This window comes from Neoarius graeffei, chromosome 19 (genome assembly GCF_027579695.1).
Source record: "Neoarius graeffei isolate fNeoGra1 chromosome 19, fNeoGra1.pri, whole genome shotgun sequence".
NCBI lineage: Eukaryota > Metazoa > Chordata > Actinopteri > Siluriformes > Ariidae > Neoarius > Neoarius graeffei.
Window position 1 is genome coordinate 29,749,594 of NC_083587.1, and position 20,843 is coordinate 29,770,436.

The 20,843-nt window shown below is 41.6% G+C and overlaps 1 protein-coding gene across 1 annotated transcript in view; it reads left to right on the forward strand.

Moving 5' to 3' along the window:
* The window catches only part of ncoa2 (nuclear receptor coactivator 2), a 131,876-nt gene that overhangs the window by 108,859 nt on the left and 2,174 nt on the right, over positions 1–20,843 (forward strand). Inside the window, exons 20-21 of the mRNA XM_060899970.1 lie at positions 281–452; positions 10,554–10,671. Coding sequence (XP_060755953.1) covers positions 281–452; positions 10,554–10,671 — 290 coding nt within the window. The remainder of the gene's footprint in view (positions 1–280; positions 453–10,553; positions 10,672–20,843) is intronic.

The following is a 20,843-nucleotide window of genomic DNA, read 5'->3' on the forward strand; positions in this document are numbered from 1 at the left end:
GATAAAGCGGCTACAGATAATGAGATGAGATGAGATGAGATGGATATCTCTGTGAAGTATCTTAGGGTATTGTGTCGAACTGGCCGCTGTTAAATTTACTCATGCGTTTTTGTAAGACAAAAATTTAAAAAAATATATGACAATTACATTAAGAGTAAAACTCTGAACATTGGTTCAGAATTGAAATAAAAGCAATCATGAAATACTTTTTAATTGCTTTCTTCCTGTTTTTGGCAAAAATCTTGATCAGCTGATCATATGTCTGGTATGTCTGTGTTAGGAATAACTCAGCAGCCTGACGGTGGGTTCGGAGGAGCAGCGACCCCTCAGAGTCCCCTTGTTTCCCCTAGAATGGGTCACGCCCAAAGCCCCATGATGCAACAGGGTAATGCTACATTTCAGTCATCCCCCGAGATGAACGGCTGGACGCAGGGCAACATGAATGCTAACAGGTGGACACGCCGACACATTTACACATGCTCACGCATTATACTATAGGCTCACCTTTATGATCTTTTAACCCAAGTTTGAATTTCACTCATTGTGTAATGCTAATAATGTTTAATCGTTTTTTATATTTCTATTTTTTTCTCATGAAGATCATAAAAAATTCTGGTTAGAAAGCATGTAAAGCAGGCAGATATGATGCATATGTATTATTCAGTATTTTTTTTTTGTTAATATAAGCTGGGTGCGATTTGCTGGGGGGGATGGGGGGGATCATCCCCCCCCCTCTGGTTTTTATCTCTGCTGAAAAAAAATCCTCGGGGACAACCCCGTCAATAAAACAAACAAACCAAAAAAAAAGTTGACATGACAGGCATGTTGTGACACAGTTTTCTATGGTCTACATTGCACTCACTTTCAAAATGACCCGAAGTGGCAGCTTTGATGTTCACGAACGTCCCCAGCAAATAGATACATTGTAGATAATAACAATATCTTTGCGTTCTTATAGAAAAACATTGGAGTGTCTGATTATAATTTCAAAGTAAATTCTGTATTAAAATTACTAAATAAGCAAATCCGTTACAGTCCATGAAACAGGAAGTATAAGGATGAGAAAAAAACAGTTTAAATCGGAAAGCTGCGCACAATGTGAACTGCGCCATCAGAGCAAACTGTTCATTTAGTATTCATGTATTTTAGTGATTTTCGAGTCACTGTCCATTTAATCCGGAGGGAGAGAAACATCACAGCAACGCGACAAGCAATGCGAACTTTGTTGTGTGTTAGTGTTCGTGTATTTAGTCAGAGAGATAGGAAGATGAATTTACTATCTCTGGTTTAATGTTCGTTTTCATTTAGTGTTATTCATTTGATATCATCGGATGTTATTGAGCTGTTAGCCTATTGTTACCTTAATTTTGTGACGTTTCATGATTAAAAAAAAAAAAACATCCCCCCTTCTGGTTTTTTGACAAATCGCACCCTGAATATAAGTGAATAAAAACATAAGTGCGACATCCAGCAAGGCCAAATGCCATGGTGATCTCGCAATGGTAGCAAAAGTGAAAGTAAATTCGTGGATCACATCCGTGCCAAGATTTAATGGGTTCTTCCTTGGCCCATACTACACCTTTCCACCAAGTTTAATGGAAATCAGGTCAATTTTTGTTTGCAATAGACATCACTTCCGGTAGTGATCTGCCTCATTATGTATAGAGGCTTTGCACTGTCACGTGACCCCATAGCAACAGTAACTACGATGCCATGACAGGGAGCACGCTCGTAGTACTTCATTCAGCTGAGTTTGTTGTTATTGATCAGTATGGGAAGGTTTTGCTGCATTTTTGGATGTGCAGATCATTTTGAAAGAAAGAAAGAAAGAAAGAAAGACATCAGATTTTTTAATTTACCAAAAGTAATTCATCATCGGGGGAAAGAGTAGAGAAATTTCTAAATGTAGACGGGGAAAGGTGTTGAACGGAGAAGTCAAAAACCCACTGGTGCTCATTTTTCTTTTTGAATTTGAGCCGTTGAGCTTGAGCTCTCACATTCAATATTAAGCATGTCTAGACTTTGGCTTTGATCTAGGGCTGGGCGGTATATCAGTCGTACAAGGTATACCGATATATTTGAGAAGGAGATATGTGATATGTACATAGGACAATACCTTAATGTGGATATATCTTTGATGCTGCGTTATGATTTTTTTTTTTTTAGTAAGGCCGTTTGCATCCCTCTCCTCTCTGAGTCCATAGAAAGTAGGCAATTTTCATTCTGCTCATACTACCCACTAAACCTCGCCTCCTGTGTCTGCACGCAGCCCCCTCCCTCTACTCATACAACTTTCCAGCAACGTGGAGGCGGACATGGCGCCGGGCAGTAACGTGGAAGAGTTAGTTTCTCATCTCATTATCTGTAGCCGCTTTATCCTGTTCTACAGGGTCGCAGGCAAGCTGGAGCCTATCCCAGCTGACTACGGGCGAAAGGCGGGGTACACCCTGGACAAGTCGCCAGGTCATCACAGGGCTGACACATAGACACAGACAACCATTCACACTCACATTCACACCTACGGTCAATTTAGAGTCACCAGTTAACCTAACCTGCATGTCTTTGGACTGTGGGGGAAACCGGAGCACCCGGAGGAAACCCACGCGGACACGGGGAGAATATGCAAACTCCACACAGAAAGGCCCTCGCCGGCCACGGGGCTCGAACCCAGACCTTCTTGCTGTGAGGCGACAGCGCTAACCACTACACCACCGTGCCGCCAGAGCTAGTTTCTAAGAAAAAAAAATAACGTTTCTGTAATTTGGAAATGTTTCGGATTCAGGACTTTAGATGAGGAGCAAAGCGAAGTTATCTGTAAAGACTGCCATAAGCAGATTTTATCAAAAAGCAGAAGCACTTCCAATCTATTCCATCATCTACAGCAGCACCACAAACTGCTTTATGAAGAGAGTGTGAAACTACGTGCTGCTGCAGCCTCTAAGCCCTCGCAGCCTGTGAAATCTACTCCAAAACCAAGCTCATTGCAAACTTCATTTAGTAGCGCTGTGCCTTACAAAAAGAAAAGTCCCAAGTAACGCAGCGTAATGACAGAATTATATTTTTATTTGTTTGTTCACATCCTTCCCCCATAGTAGGCTGCATCAGTTGCCCCCTAAAAATGAAAAGCTCCTCTGATCATGATGCATTTTTGTTTTTATGTTCCTTTTGGTAAGAAAACACACTGGGGGAAATATTTTGACAAGATTCAAAAGTTTAATGGTGGCACCAGGAGCTCAAAGTTATGGAAAAAGCTGCGATTTTATGACAAAATTTCCATCACTTTTCATGAAACATTATGGCACCTTATAGAGTATACCAAATATCTTATGGCCCTTTTCCACTACCCTTTTTCAGCTCACTTCAGCCCGACACGGCTCGCGTTTCGACTACCTCAGAACAGCACGACTCAGCTCGCTTCAGCCCTACTCAGCACCCAAAACTCGCACGGTTTTGGAGTGGGGCTGAAGCGAGCCAAACCGAGCTGAGTGGGGCTAGGGGCGTGAGCAGACACTCCCCTGTGCACTGATTGGTGAGGAGGAGTGTCCTTGCATGCCCACACACGCCCCGTGAGCACGCTGAGATCTGTAAACACCGTAAACCCGGAAGAAGAATAATTACGAGAATTTCTGAAGCCTTATGCGCCTCGCCTCATCTATACGCTCTTGCCAGTATCTGTTGGCGTTGTCGGTGACAACAAGCCACAGCACCAAGACCAGCAACACTAACGACTCCATGTTTATTGTTTACTATCCGGGTCGTGAGACTACCGCTTAAAAGCTCACTGATGTCACTGTTTGCGCTGCTTAACGACATCACGTGACGTCCACCCACTTTCGCTAACTCCACCCAATGTGTCCACCCACTTCCAGCCAGCACGGTTCAGCGCGGTTGTAGTCGAAATGCAACTCCAACAGCCCCGCTCAGCTCGACTCAGCACGGCACGGCTCAGCCCGACTCAGCCCAACTCAGCCGCGTTGGTAGTGGAAAAGCGGCAATAGATACACAGTTTTAGTCCATATTCTAAATATATTATCAAGCACAGTTTGAGTTTTAACTGTTCACTGAATCATTGTTCAACTACTTTTAAACAATACAAATGTATTATGAATCACATTAATGCTTCTCAATCCCTTGCAAAGGTTCTTAACATGATCTCTGGCTCACAAGAAATCAATAAATGGAGTCCAACATTGTGATTCAAACCTTACGCGAAAACATAAAATAAGCGTTTTTTGGCAAAAAATGAACCTCATGGTGCCACCATTAGACTTTTGAATATGGTCAAAAAATTTTACAGGATGTCTTTATTGGTGAAAAGGAACACCCAAACAAAAATGCATCAGATTTTATGAAAGTGAGGGCAACTGATGCACCCTACCCCATAGTACAGGGCTTTCACCAAAGTGCGGATACGTGACAGTGTTGTGCCAGTTCACACCTTTTCTGAACTAGTTCAAGTTCAGTTCATACATGCTCAAAGTGAACAGTTCACGTTCAAAGTTCACAATTTTAATTCTGAACTAGTTCAAAGTTCAGTTCATTTTACTTTTTGGTGAGATATGAAAATAAAAACATTTTTCAGACCACGAGCTAGAAAATCACTATACGTTCTCTGAAACTGTTCACTGTAGACATTTGCTCATGACACTGCAATTGTGGGTTTCTTACCAGGTGATGAAACATGCATTCCACTAGCCATTTTTTTTAAATTGCAGCGCTTTCTCTCACTCTCGTCATTGGTCTCTCACACACTCCTTCTCTCGCTCCAGCCCATTCTCCTCCTCGCTCTCATCGTTGCCTGCTATGCCTACCCCGCCCTGCTGCAATTCATCATGGGTAACGTAGTGCGGAAGCCAGTATGTTATTCAACTATTCTCGGCCGGACACTACGTTCCCCGCAATGCATTGCGCACACAATGTCAAAGCCATTTCTGTCTGGTGTGATACATGATTTGAGCGGCACCGGCTGCGAGAATACAGGAGGGGGAGACTTTCTCTCGTTGCGTTTCAAAAGAGAAAACAAATGCCACTCGAGTTATCAAGGGAAAACAAATTCCAACGTTCATTTACAGTGATGTCTGCTGTTCATGACACATAATGTGAACAAATTCACGTTCAAGTTCTTTATTAAAACGTGTTGCGTTCAGTTCAAAGTTCATGAAAAAATGAGCATGATCAGTGAACGCGTTCTTTTGAACTCGTTCACGCACATCACTGATACGTGACATCAGCGTCGCACTGTCACTTGCACACCAAAAAAAAAAAAATTCAGTACCATACACTGAACAATGCAGACTACTTCCCGCACTTAAATATCTTTCTGAAAATGACTATAGACATAGCAAGGCTTTAAATTTGATAAGTCTTTAAATAAAAGTGCGTGTGACATCATACATGTGGCATTGAGTTAAAGCTGAGCATTAAGCTCATTTCACGTAAAATACCAATATATATATATTGTATGTTGCCATTCAGCCTAAAAATACCAGGGTATGATTTTTGGTGGGCGGCACGGTGGTGTAGTGGTTAGCGCTGTCGCCTCACAGCAAGAAGGTCCGGGTTCGAGCCCCGTGGCCGGCGAGGGCCTTTCTGTGCGGAGTTTGCATGTTCTCCCCGTGTCCGCATGGGTTTCCTCCGGGTGCTCCGGTTTCCCCCACAGTCCAAAGACATGCAGGTTAGGTTAACTGGTGACTCTAAATTGACCGTAGGTGTGAATGTGAGTGTGAATGGTTGTCTGTGTCTATGTGTCAGCACTGTGATGACCTGGCGACTTGTCCAGGGTGTACCCCGCCTTTCGCCCGTAGTCAGCTGGGATAGGCTCCAGCTTGCCTGCGACCCTGTAAAACAGGATAAAGCGGCTAGAGATAATGAGATGAGATGAGATTTTTGGTCCATATCGCCCAGCCCTACTTTGATCTAGTCTGTGATGTTTCCATCGAAAATCTGACACAGTCACAGTGTTCATCCCAGATATCAATGTCAGATTTTCAACAAAAACAGACAAGATGATGGGACAGATTTTTTTTCTTTCGCTCTTGCAAACCATCATGAAATGCTATAGGGGGTCCACGCAAATGGCACTGTGCACACCTGTAAAAATGATCACACGCTATCGATACTCACAGGTGAAATGTCCATCCACAACCTTTGATTTGACAGTTTGTACAGTTCACTGCTGCACATGCAGCATTTTACTTATAATTTTTCTCACCAACTACATAAATAACTTGTCCAGTTTTGTGTAGCTTCCAGTAATCTAAATCAGCCTTTCTCAACCAGGGTGCCGTCTGGCTTCATTAGGGGTGCCGTCAAAAAATTATACATTCTCACATTGAAATAAATGAAATGAATTAAAATTCCAAAAACTGATAGTTACACTAATGCAGATCATCGCCGCCTCATGCATCATCAAAATTTGTCTCACGGCCCCCTTTCCCATGTCACAACGTCACTGCCGGGGTCAGCGTATGGTCAGTGTGTGACTGCGTATATTTTATATAGGGGTGCCTTGAGAATTTGCATACTTCTGAAGGGTGCCGTGACTGAAAAAAGGTTGAGAAACGCTGATCTAAATGACCGTTCCGCTCCGCGATGTGAGTGGTAAGATGGTGGCCGTCAAAATTCTTCATTCTGACGAGCCTATGAGCTCTCCAGATTTTTACATAGAGCTCAGTGATTATTCCCACTTTCCCGGAAGTTCCGGGAATCTCCCGAATATTGATAGCAGCTCCCTGAGAGAGAGCACGAGTGCATGCTGATTGCTCTGTCACCAGTGAGTGTTCTGTGTGGGCGGGCTTTATGTCTTCTCTCCTGGACCGAGAGTCCATCAGTTCAGGAGCGTCATGGCAGAGTGGTAAATAAAGGTTTCCCGAATCAACATGTCAGCAACTTCAAATCAATATTAGTGTCCGCTGCTGCCAAGTTTCTGAATCGAGCTGAAAAGTTTGTCTACTCCACCGGCACTGCCATGATTGAAAATCGCGTGACTGCATTCCTGCACGCTGATTGACCAAAGCTCGAACGGTGTTCATGAACCTTACACGCTGTGCTGTTTTACCAATCAGCGCGCAAAATAAACTTGAGAATAATGATTTGAAGCCACATAGTTTATCATAAATTTACACTTTGTGTAATTTCCAACCCTTTCGTACCAAGACATGGTGTATCGTGTGCCTTTAGTCCCATTTTTGTTACTCATTTTGACAGAAAAATGTTACTCATTTTTCACATTTAAAACATTGGTGCGTGGATTTCTTGCGGACAAATTCACCGTCACTCAACTTTCAACCAATCAGCGCGTAGCAATGCATCATGTGATTTCCAAAATGGCAGCACCGGCAGAGTAGACTGGAAGTTTTCTTCTTAGTTGAAAAAAAATCGACCGTTTGGATCAATATTATCAACTTGAATTGAATAACATGTTGAGCCGAGTAATCTTTATTGATTCATGATCAAAATAAGGTTGGTAGACTGGCCGTGGAACTAACACTTTACGAAATACATGACTTCTAACACCACTGTGAGTACAGCAGGTGTGTGTGTGTGTAAAATTAACCACGTCTTAATATCTAATTATAGATTATTAGATTCTGAATTAATCGAAATCAGAGAAATGGTGATCAAATACCTCAATAAAATAAATATCTGTGGTGATTCTTTGTTTCATTCGGACTTTTTTTGTTTGTATTTTTTTCTTTTGTGTGGTTCACATTATCGTAAAATATTTCGGGGGAATTTTACCACAGTGCCGACCTCGCTTACGGTTTCTTTTCATTCACAACATGATTCTGTCCCCCTTGTCGTGTCCGACTCGTTTTCTTTCAGCTTCTGTTTCTTTTAAATTAATTTATACTTCATGTTTTACTGGATTAATCAAGATTTAACTTTATTTCCTCCAGAAGCTTTGAATTTGGGTGAGTCTAACTCTTAAAACTGCAGATTAGTTCCTGGGTTTTAACAACACACGCGCCATAATGGGGCTTTGGAGAGTTTTTGTTTATTGTTACAGTTAAAGTTTGAGTTTTATTGAAAAATTATAAATTGTTTAAAGCATGATTATCATAACTAGTCTATACCTGCTTTTTGATAAACTTTGTTAATCACTGTCAGTAAGCAGAGATTGACTGGAGAGGAGACGGCTGTATGCGCAGAAAGAGCGTCTTTATTATAAAGGAAACAAACAGGCATGCAGTCCAAAACGGCAGGCTGAATCAATAAACAGGCAAAAGGGTCAAACGAGGCACAAACAGACTAAACTGAGCAGGACAAGATCGGAAACAAAAACATGGAAACGAGAGCCAATAACCAGGAAGACAACACAAGAACAACAGCTCGGTAATGGTGATGAACAACGTGGTATTTCGCACCGTGTCGGTGTTGGCAGCATCCTTTTATGCGTGCACTCATTATGCTTAATCTAGGGCAAGTGCATGTCATTAGAGGCGCGCGCTGTTTAGAGCACATGGGACTGAAAGTCCGATGTGCACAGATATGACAACCACTTTCACTGAACTAGCAAAAGTAAAGTAATAAAAAGGTTATGGTCAGGTCAAGTGAAGAATGTTGCTGGACAAGTGGGTTAAAAAGTTAATGTCGAGCCCTGTATATCTGATATACCATGAAAAAAAGCCAGCCAATATTTTTATTTATTTATTTATTTATTTATTTATTTATTTTAATACATACACATTCCTTTCGGGTGTTCAGCACGTCTTTCTCTTTCAAATTTCTCTCAAAACTTTTCGTATTTAATGACGCAAACCTGGCGGCCATGTTTGTTTACAAATTATCACAGTCGCTTACTAGCGTGGAAGTTTTACGTCTTCGGTATGTGACATCATGTTATCTTGACAACCATGCAATATCATAAACCATATTCAGCACTCATTCTCCATCGGGTAGAGTGATGTAATACACGTACGCTACTGTTCAAAAGTTTGGGGTCACCCAGACAATTTTGTGTTTTCCATGAAAAGTCACACTTTTATTTACCACCATAAGTTGTAAAATGAATAGAAAATATAGTCAAGACATTTTTCTGGCCGTTTTGAGCATTTAATCGAGCCCACAAATGTGATGCTCCAGAAACTCAATCTGCTCAAAGGAAGGTCAGTTTTATAGCTTCTCTAAAGAGCTCAACTGTTTTCAGCTGTGCTAACATGATTGTACAAGGGTTTTCTAATCATCCATTAGCCTTCTGAGGCAATGAGCAAACACATTGTACCATTAGAACACTGGAGTGAGAGTTGCTGGAAATGGGCCTCTATACACCTATGGAGATATTGCACCAAAAACCACACATTTGCAGCTAGAATAGTCATTTACCACATTAGCAATGTATAGAGTGGATTTCTGATTAGTTTAGAGCAGGGGTGGGCAATTATTTTTTCCATGGGGCCCACATGAGAAACAGAAAATTTAGTGGCGGGCCGGACCAAAAGGCTGAACTAAATTCTGCATAATATTAATTGTATTTCTTTATATAAAGCAGTAAATAACATTGTTTTTACAAGCTGCTAAGACTGGTAAGAGTATGGAAAAAACGAGGGTGCCTTACAAAAAATGTCATTTATTCAATCAAATTTCCCAAAACAACGGCTAACAAAATGTGAACGTTTGTACCATTTTTTTTCAGTCACATTCACCCCAAAACACAATAAAGACATCACAATATTGTCTTTCTACTCCAAATATCAAGCAAGATACATCATATTATAATAATGATGCCGTGTCGATTCGGTGAAGGAATCAGATCTACAGATTGGCTCGGGCTCCAGCGCCTGCTGGTGACGTCACACTACGTGATTGGCTGAACCGTTTGAAGGATGACGTACAAGTTTGTGGTTGGTCTGGACAAATTACGGAAGTAGTTATCGTGGGATTAGGTTTCGTGGGATTTCATGTCATGTTCATGTCGCGCGCATTGCGTTTTTGTTGAACACAACTTCAAAATAAAAGCAATGCACATTCACTCCCATGCATGAGGTAATTAGAAAATACGTTTATTTTGTAATTTCTAATTAACCTTACGCGGGCCGGTCAGAATGAACCAACAGGCCGGATGCGGCCCGCGGGCCGTAAAATGCCCAGGTCTGGTTTAAAGTGATCTTCATTGAAAAGAACAGTGCTTTTCTTTCAAAAATAAGGACATTTCAAAGTGACCCCAAACTTTTGAACGGTAGTGTAGGATAAGCGATATGCTAACAATATTGCATGCTATCAAACCCAATGAATGAAACCTGCTAGAAGGGAATAGAACACATTTTTTATTCCATCGAAAAAGTCTTCTGTATGGATAATAATCTTGAATATTAATTATTTAAGATGTTGAACATTTACTTTTTTTGTTTTAAATATTTAAAAATTGCAAAATGTTTATTTCCAACTTAAAATGTAAAAACGTGTTTGTGTATATACTGTGTATGTACTGTATAACATTTAAAAGCTCATTGAAATTTGAGTTTTATTAATGATGCCAAAGATTTTGCAGATAAATGAAGGAGAAGTTTTCAGTTTGTATGACTGGTGTTGTCCTCCTGCTTCTCTTTCTACAGCATGTACACTCAGCAAGCCAGCAGCAGTGTGTATAACAGTAACAGCATGAGCATGAATGTGCCCATGACTCCCAACACCAACAGTATGAGCAGCATGGGACAGATGAGCACGGAGCAGGTTAGACACACATCGTATGCGCACACACACTTTAGTTTGTATTATAAGGCAAAGAGTCACAAATGTTCTCCCAAGTTTGTCTCTTTAGGTTTTTCCTGGAGTTATTGCAGTCAGTTCGGTAGTTAGCCAACAGTCTACAGGAAGTGAACCAAACATGTCGTGTATGGGTTTGGGATGAACACATTGCAGAAATTGGACCAATAAGAAATACTTGGGCCAATAAAAAAAGAGAAATGAAAAGCTGGATGCAACCCACATTTTACAGATACACTTACACTACAATGCCATGCAATGTGAAAGAAACCAAAATGATCAATTTTACTCCGAGTCAGACTCGGCACATGTACTAGTAGACGTGAAAACACTGTAAAAGAGCACAGAGTGGCTAAACACGTGACTTGTTAATATAATTGTTAATATTAGCTAGCTAACATTTCTCATCACACACCTCACAGTTATATGTATTACCTGGGTGCGATTTGCTGGGGGGGATGGAGGGGATCATCCCCCCCTCTGGTTTTTATCTCTGCTGAAAAAAAATCCTCGGGGACAACCCCGTCAATAAAACAAACAAATAAAAAAAAAAGTTGACATGACAGGCATGTTGTGACACAGTTTTCTATGGTCTACATTGCACTCACTTTCAAAATGACCCGAAGTTGCAGCTTTGATGTTCACGAACGTCCCCAGCAAATAGATACATTGTAGATAATAACAATATCTTTGCGTTCTTATAGAAAAACGTTGGAGTGTCTGATTATAATTTCAAAGTAAATTCTGTATTAAAATGACTAAATAAGCAAATCCGTTACAGTCCATGAAACAGGAAGTATAAGGATGAGAAAAAAACAGTTTAAATCGGAAAGCTGCGCACAATGTGAACTGCGCCATCAGAGCAAACTGTTCATTTAGTATTCATGTATTTTAGTGATTTTCGAGTCACTGTCCATTTAATCCGGAGGGAGAGAAACATCACAGCAACGTGACAAGCAATGCGAACTTTGTTGTGTTAGTGTTCGTGTATTTAGTCAGAGAGATAGGAAGATGAATTTACTATCTCTGGTTTAGTGTTCGTTTTCATTTAGTGTTATTCATTTGATATCATCGGATGTTACTGAGCTGTTAGCCTATTGTTACCTTAATTTTGTGATGTTTCATGATTTAAAAAAAAAAAAACATCCCCCCTTCTGGTTTTTTGACAAATCGCACCCTGTGTATTACTTTTATAGACGTTCCACTTGCAACCGGTTCTCAGTGTTAAACTGGCTGTATCCTCGCCGTGCATTATGGGTAATACAGAGACCTCGACCGATATAGGATTTTTAATACCGATACAGATTTCAATATGTGAAGATTTAAAAATCTGACTATGATATATTGGCTGATATTCTTTTTTTCCCCCTTCAGAAGCGTATTGCGTAGTGTTAAAGTTTTATAATAATAGTAATAAAAAATACAAAAGCAAGGGGGCGGCACGGTGGTGTAGTGGTTAGCGCTGTCGCCTCACAGCAAGAAGGTCCGGGTTCGAGCCCCGTGGCCGGCGAGGGCCTTTCTGTGTGGAGTTTGCATGTTCTCCCTGTGTCCGCGTGGGTTTCCTCCGGGTGCTCCGGTTTCCCCCACAGTCCAAAGACATGCAGGTTAGGTTAACTGGTGACTCTAAATTGACCGTAGGTGTGAGTGTGAGTGTGAATGGTTGTCTGTGTCTATGTGTCAGCCCTGTGATGACCTGGCGACTTGTCCAGGGTGTACCCCGCCTTTCGCCCGTAGTCAGCTGGGATAGGCTCCAGCTTGCCTGCGACCCTGTAGAACAGGATAAAGCGGCTAGAGATAATGAGATGAGATGAGATGAGACAAAAGCAAGTCTGCTCAACTCTGTTTGGGTCAGCTGCTTGTCATGATTTGTGGCTTTCCAAACACTTGTGTTGCCAACAATGGAGCTGCAGTGTTCCCTCTGCTGGAAATTACAGATTACACAAGGATCACACTCATAACACAGTTGAAAGATCCATCTTCCATCTCTCCATTTCTTTTTTAATTGTCATTTATCAGTCGTTATAAACGCAGATACAGATTTATCTGCATTTAGCTCATATCAGGCGATAATACGGACGTGCCGATTTATCACTCGGACTCTAGTAATGCACACAGTCCCTTGATTCCTGAGAATTACACTGATCTTGTATTATAGGTCATATGCTGATTTTCCAGTGTAACACAGAGTTGATATACACGCGGACAGTTTTTACCCGTATGAGCTCAGTGCCTGTCTCCAGAGAGTCGCTCTGAAACCTCTCATCATTAATTAAGCATGGCGATACACACAGGAGTTTGGTAAAAGGCCTCTGTTTGAGCTTTACTAAATGCCTTTGTTTATGCAACCCATTATAGGTTAGAATGTCTTACGATGAGATGCTAAGTGTCCTGGTTTCTGGAAGATGAGCTCATTAATAATTGACTCTAATTAGTGTGTAGGACTGTGGTCTGAAATGGTGATGGAACAGGCGGAGAGGGTTTGTTTTTTTTACTGCAGTTTGAGTTTTGACCATAAACAAAGGCCGTGTAAGCACACACACACACACACACAGGTTTCATGTCATGGAATGTGAGCAGCTTTTATACAGTAATGGCTCACTCCAGATTGAGAGTTGTATCTCCCAAAAAAATGTCTTTTGCCTGCTGAAAGGAAAATCTCAGTGTATTCTGATATCACTTTGTTTTATACGTCACATTAAAGAAATACTCCAGCGGTTCTCCATCTAATCTCCGTATACCATTTCTGTAGCATATTTGCGATTAGTGCAACAGAAATGTGTTTGATGCATTTCTTTTTTCTGGGAAAAGAACAGAAAACCTGTTTACGTTAAACACAATCTAAGGGCAGTTGTTCAGTGGAATGTTTAATCGAAGCAAATATAACGTAAAGGTCTTAGGATGAGATGGAATATCCTTCTGTTGTTTTCTCCAAATTTGCAACACTGGAGCAATACGGTGAAGACGTTCCAATCCTGTAAACTTTCACAAAGGTTTTGTGGTATCTGTATGTGACTAGTCCCACATAACGACAGTATGTACAACCCCGATTCCAAAAAAGTTGGGACAAAGTACAAATTGTAAATAAAAATGGAATGCAATAATTTACAAATCTCAAAAACTGATATTGTATTCACAGTAGAACATAGACAACATATCAAATGTCGAAAGTGAGACATTTTGAAATTTCATGCCAAATAATGGCTCATTTGAAATTTCATGACAGCAACACATCTCAAAAAAGTTGGGACAGGGGCAATAAGAGGCTGGAAAAGTTAAAGGTACAAAAAAGGAACAGCTGGAGGACCAAATTGCAACTCATTAGGTCAATTGGCAATAGGTCATTAACATGACTGGGTATAAAAAGAGCATCTTGGAGTGGCAGCGGCTCTCAGAAGTAAAGATGGGAAGAGGATCACCAATCCCCCTAATTCTGCGCCAACAAATAGTGGAGCAATATCAGAAAGGAGTTCGACAGTGTAAAATTGCAAAGAGTTTGAACATATCATCATCTACAGTGCATAATATCATCAAAAGATTCAGAGAATCTGGAAGAATCTCTGTGCGTAAGGGTCAAGGCTGGAAAACCATACTGGGTGCCCGTGATCTTCGGGCCCTTAGATGGCACTGCATCACATACAGGCATGCTTCTGTATTGGAAATCACAAAATGGGCTCAGGAATATTTCCAGAGAACATTATCTGTGAACACAATTCACCGTGCCATCTGCCGTTGCCAGCTAAAACTCTATAGTTCAAAGAAGAAGCCGTATCTAAACATGATCCAGAAGCGCAGACGTCTTCTCTGGGCCAAGGCTCATTTAAAATGGACTGTGGCAAAGTGGAAAACTGTTCTGTGGTCAGACGAATCAAAATTTGAAGTTCTTTATGGAAATCAGGGACGCCGTGTCATTCGGACTAAAGAGGAGAAGGACGACCCAAGTTGTTATCAGCGCTCAGTTCAGAAGCCTGCATCTCTGATGGTATGGGGTTGCATTAGTGCGTGTGGCATGGGCAGCTTACACATCTGGAAAGACACCATCAATGCTGAAAGGTATATCCAGGTTCTAGAGCAACATATGCTCCCATCCAGACGACGTCTCTTTCAGGGAAGACCTTGCATTTTCCAACATGACAATGCCAAACCACATACTGCATCAATTACAGCATCATGGCTGCATAGAAGAAGGGTCCGGGTACTGAACTGGCCAGTCTGCAGTCCAGATCTTTCACCCATAGAAAACATTTGGCGCATCATAAAACGGAAGATACGACAAAAAAGACCTAAGACAGTTGAGCAACTAGAATCCTACATTAGACAAGAATGGGTTAACATTCCTATCCCTAAACTTGAGCAACTTGTCTCCTCAGTCCCCAGACGTATACAGACTGTTGTAAAGAGAAAAGGGGATGTCCCACAGTGGTAAACATGGCCTTGTCCCAACTTTTTTGAGACGTGTTGTTGTCATGAAATTTAAAATCACCTAATTTTTCTCTTTAAATGATACATTTTCTCAGTTTAAACACTTGATATGTCATCTATGTTCTATTCTGAATAAAATATGGAATTTTGAAACTTCCACATCATTGCATTCCGTTTTTATTTACCATTTGTACTTTGTCCCAACTTTTTTGGAATCGGGGTTGTAATTCACACCTAACCACAGATGTCTTTCCCTCAGAAAAAGCAGTCTGTCAGGATTATGTTTAAAATCTGAGTATTGCTTTAATATTTACAGAGCAGAAAGAGTTTGTCAGAGAATAATCTTAAAGGAGATAAGCAGAACCTTTATTTTTAAATAAATTCCTGAGTGGATAGTATCTCCATCCTTGTGGCTTGTATGCTGCATAAATGGGAATTTAAAATATATATATATTTTTGAGAGTTAAAATCAACCGCAAAGTTGGCATTCGAGCTGCCCCACTGAGCCAGCCAGCCCTGAGCGCGTGACGTCACAGCGGGAACCGGTTTTAAGGCCGAGGCCTTTTACAGCTATAGACCAGTCATAGAAATAAAAATTTATAGTGAAAGTCAGAAATACCGTTACCGACTTGCTCAACTAAGACTGATTTGACGTCATTGATTGTGGTTTGACTCTCATTAAAGGAAAACTCCGGAGTGAAATGCTTTTTAGGTCTATTTTCGCATTATTGAGAGTGCATACGTTGGGTTGCTATCACAATCACGTCAATCGGATGTGTTTTGAGAAAATTATTTTTTTGTGATTTCAATCGGAAAGCGCTAACACGGCAGTGGCCGGGGCATGTCTTTTTGCCGATACAAAACGCTAGTTTTAAAACCATTGCAAAGCTCAAAACAACATGACAGTTCTGTGGAAGTGAGTGTAGGGTTCATCTTGAGTGGACAGTCTGTAAAAGTCGAGTGCCGAGTGCAGAGCCCATGGTGCATTTCCAGCGGGATGGGCTCTGCACTCGACTTTTACAGACTGTCCACTCAAGATGGCGTCTGAGGAAGACCAACTGCAGGTAAGGTCGCTGGATTTTTATTTACTCTTCTAACACACTCTATCCGTGCACATGCAGAGCCAGGGACAACTCGTTTTGCTTGTAGGAACCCTACACTCACTTCCACAGAACTGTCATGTTGTTTTGAGCTTTGCACCGGTTTTAAAACTAGCGTTTTGTATCGGCAAAAAGACATGCCCCGGCCACTGCCGTGTTGGCGCTTTCCGGTTGAAATCACAAAAAAATAATTTTCTCAAAACACATCCGATTGACGTGATTGTGGTAGCAACCCAACGTATGCACTCCCAATAATGCGAAAATAGACCTAAAAAGCATTTCACTCCGGAGTTTTCCTTTAAAACAGGATAGGTGCTATAACTTATGCAACATACATGTACATGCATGCATTTTCACTGATAAAACGTAAAAGGCTGATTAAATAATCAGATGAACTGAGACGATCACATTCTGAAGCAAATTAAATAATCTTATTCCGGTAACTTAAACACACAATACAAGTTACATGGATTAATCTAAATGCAGGTAAACAACGTGTTGTTTTTGTTGTTTTTTTTATCCAAATGAGAGTCGGAGCTTACCCGTCTGTGTTCTCGCTTCTTGAAGGCCGATCTTTTGGCCGATTGTTTTGAAACAATCTGACTTTCAGTTCTCCGTCCATTCACTTCTTCCACATAAAGGCGAGATGGCAGCAATATCCAGCGCAGAAATAAGACGGCTGCTCGACTCTTTCTTTATTTTGTCCATATGGAGTACTCCGCCATTACTGCTCGGCTCAGGCAATTACTAAAACCCGGGGACGGAACGGGATGTCACCGGTTTTAGCAACAACCGTGGGGCGGTCACTGCCTGAGCGATGTGTCCCGTCCCGTTCCATCCCAGGTTTTAGCAACAACCCTCGGCTCACACTCCGGGAGAACTGGTGCAACTGAACTTTCCTTTTAAAAAGTAAATAAATAAATAAATACTTTCCTTTTCTTGTTTTCTTTTTCTTTAATTGTTGGTACCGCACCCTCTTTCAGTACGGGCTTATATCCAACGCTTCTCAACAGATCAGAGGTTTTGTACGAGTCTTCAGTAAAATGTGCAGAGCAGAGGAGAGACCACTTCATAGGCGCCCAATGTGCCCGTGAACTTCTCGCAAAACGCGTCCAAATCTTTGCAGTTTGAACATTCTTGGACCATGAATGCAACGTAAATCCACCTTCTGGGTTGCTGCACCGCCAGCAACACATCTACATGGCATGGTGATAAATTAGCTCAAAATGGAGGATCGGAGTTGCAGTCAGCTCTGTGTTTTAGTATAGCGGAAATGGCGATGAGACCGATAGACTTCCTGCTGTGACGTTACGGACGTCAAGGTCATTCACTCAGACCGCTACCTATATAAATCACTTTAATCGTAAAAATTACTATATTAGATTTATTGTTAATGCTTAAAACTATTCCTGTGCCATTCTTGAGGTCTCAAGGCATTTATAAACGAAAGTGAGGCCATGGCTCTGCGTATATGCTTTAACTATAACACTTTCATCTAATATTGGCACTGTATGTTGCCACAGTTAGCACCGTACTACAGCTTCTATTTAACAGTGAAATTTTAAAATGTGTGTTTTCTTTTTTCTACAGCAGCTCTTAAGCCTTGTAAAGTTGTATGAATATTTAACCAGTGTGCACCTGGTGTTCAGCGTCTGCTGATTTCTGATTTATTCCCAGCCAGTGTTTACAGTAACGAGGTGCTTTTAATAATTTAGCGTTTTTTGCCATTAGTAGTTTTAAGGAGTTGTGACCTCCACTATTTATTATCTCTTGGTGGCCTTCAAAAGTTTTGCACTCTGCCACGTAATTAACTGAGAGTGTTCAAGATCAGGCTGAAAGAGCTTTTAAAATTTCGATGTTAACCTGCTTGATGTGTCGCCCTCGTCTCTGTAGCACATCATTGACCTTAATGGCACTTGCAGATCACATGAATTATCGAATCCCACTCGGTGTAATTTATAAATACAGGCTTGTATCAAGAAAATAGATGTACGTTAGGAAGAAAACTCAATGTGAACAGTCACAGTTGAGGATATTTTTATAAAGACTTGCAGTTTAAATTCATTTTCTTAAACCCTACAGATCTGGTATGGGATCCAATAGAACACTACTGTAATTGAATTCCGGTAAAAAGTTTTTTTAAAATGCTGTTTTTGGTAAGTTCTATACTTAGTAAAAATTTTGTAGTATCAGTTTACTTTGTGGGGGCGGCATGGTGGTGTAGTGGTTAGCGCTGTCGCCTCACAGCAAGAAGGTCCGGGTTCGAGCCCCGTGGCCGGCGAGGGCCTTTCTGTGTGGAGTTTGCATGTTCTCCCCGTGTCCGTGTGGGTTTCCTCCGGGTGCTCCGGTTTCCCCCACAGTCCAAAGACATGCAGGTTAGGTTAACTGGTGACTCTAAATTGACCGTAGGTGTGAATGTGAGTGTGAATGGTTGTCTGTGTCTATGTGTCAGCCCTGTGATGACCTGGCGACTTGTCCAGGGTGTACCCCGCCTTTCGCCCGTAGTCAGCTGGGATAGGCTCCAGCTTGCCTGCGAGCCTGTAGAACAGGATAAAGCGGCTAGAGATAATGAGATGAGATGAGTTTACTTTGTGGTATTTCTGTGGTGTTTTTTTTTTTTTTTTAATCCCGTTGGAGTCAAGGAGTTGCTGAATGAAAAAAGTGGCGTGTTTGTGCATGGGACCATTGCTACCATGGTGTCATTTCACTGGAATAGTGTTTATGGCAACAAGTCTTTGGGTCATAAGGTTCCCTCCTTTCACTGTCTAATCTAGAATAAACTTTAGGCGAGGATAAAAAAGTATATCAATGTAAAATAAAAATGTCAATTTCTCTTTTGGTTTATCACAATTTACTCAGCCATAGTAACAGTCACAATGTTACAGACACTGGAAATATATTTTCTGAGGTCCTACATGTCCATAGAGACCAATATTATGTATATTGGCCTGATAATTGTGGAACTATTTTTGATTAATTTTGGGTGTGACTGTCTAGGCATGCCACACCTCCCAGCATCGTAGGTCTTAAGAGCTTAACATCCTCATTCTCATCTCATTATCTGTAGCCGCTTTATCCTGTTCTGCAGGGTCGCAGGCAAGCTGGAGCCTATCCCAGCTGACTACGGGCGAAAGGCGGGGTACACCCTGGACAAGTCGCCAGGTCATCACAGGGCTGACACATAGACACAGACAACCATTCACACTCACATTCACACCTACGGTCAATTTAGAGTCACCAGTTAACCTAACCTGCATGTCTTTGGACTGTGGGGGAAACCGGAGCACCCGGAGGAAACCCACGCGGACACGGGGAGAACATGCAAACTCCGCACAGAAAGGCCCTCGCCGGCCACGGGGCTCGAACCCGGACCTTCTTGCTGTGAGGTGACAGCGCTAACCACTACACCACCGTGCCGCCCAGCTTAACATCCTGAAAGGAATTTTTTACTATGATAAAGACCTCGACCACGACTGCAGCATTTTTCAGTTGAGTTTATTTAGTTTTTGGGGTTTTTTTCCAAATATTTCTCATTTCCAGTCACGACGTCTTGATGTGACAGAGAGACGACCTGAAAGAGAAAAGCAGAGTAGATATTTTAGAGAACAATAATCATCAAACCTTTTATCATGGTATATAATATTACCGTTGCACTATTCTAGATCACATTATTGCATTCAAAAATATTCATGCCACGTGCTTTTTTTTTAGTAGCGATCTCCCAAAATTATGAACAAGACCCATTCTGTAAGACATTACAAGGAAGGCTGTGACTCACAATGAGGCTGGACCCTCTGTTTGTCCATGTTCTGACTCTGCCAGGGCTTGAATGGAAGGCCACTCCTGGGCTTCTGGTGTCTCTGGCCGTAGCGAGACTGGCACTCTGCTTTACTTTTCGACAGAGCCACGAACAACTGCTTCCATCCCAACATCTTCCTGTTCATCTCCCTGATCACTGTCGTGGCTTCTGTCAGGGACTGGTACCTGATGTACCCAAACCCTCTGGAGCACCCGTTCTCCATCACCACCTGTAGGGGGACAGCGAGGAGACACAGAAAGCAAAGAATAAGCATTACACACTCACTAAAATATAAACACAACAGCTATGTTGTGTTAATGTCAGGGTACTGGTATTGCACCTCCCCATAATCCATATGTATGTTTTCTATGTTAAATGTAATTTCAGCCAGCAGCTATACAAAATACAGGATATGAAATAAACACTGCACTACACACTTGTGTCCTTGTGCTGCAAGTGCACACTAGTTTTGACTTCCGGGGAAGTGAACACAGGTTAATGGGAAGGGAAGAAAATGGAGGGATTAGGAGCTGACCTATGCACTGATGATGTTTCCAAACAGGAAGAATTCGTGAAACAAACGCCTGGAGTCCACATTGTAATCAATGCTGCGTATGTACAGTTCAACTCCCTACAGAGCAGAGGGCAAAGTCAGCACCCAGTGTGTTAATTAAACCAACCAAAAAGCTAAAAATGTGAGCTCAGAGACATGCGAACTCAGAGACACACCCTCATGCTCACATATGGACACAAAGGCACGTCCTCTCAGGCCTCTGATCTGCAGACAGACTTGACTGCTGTATCTTGGTGTTCTCACTGTC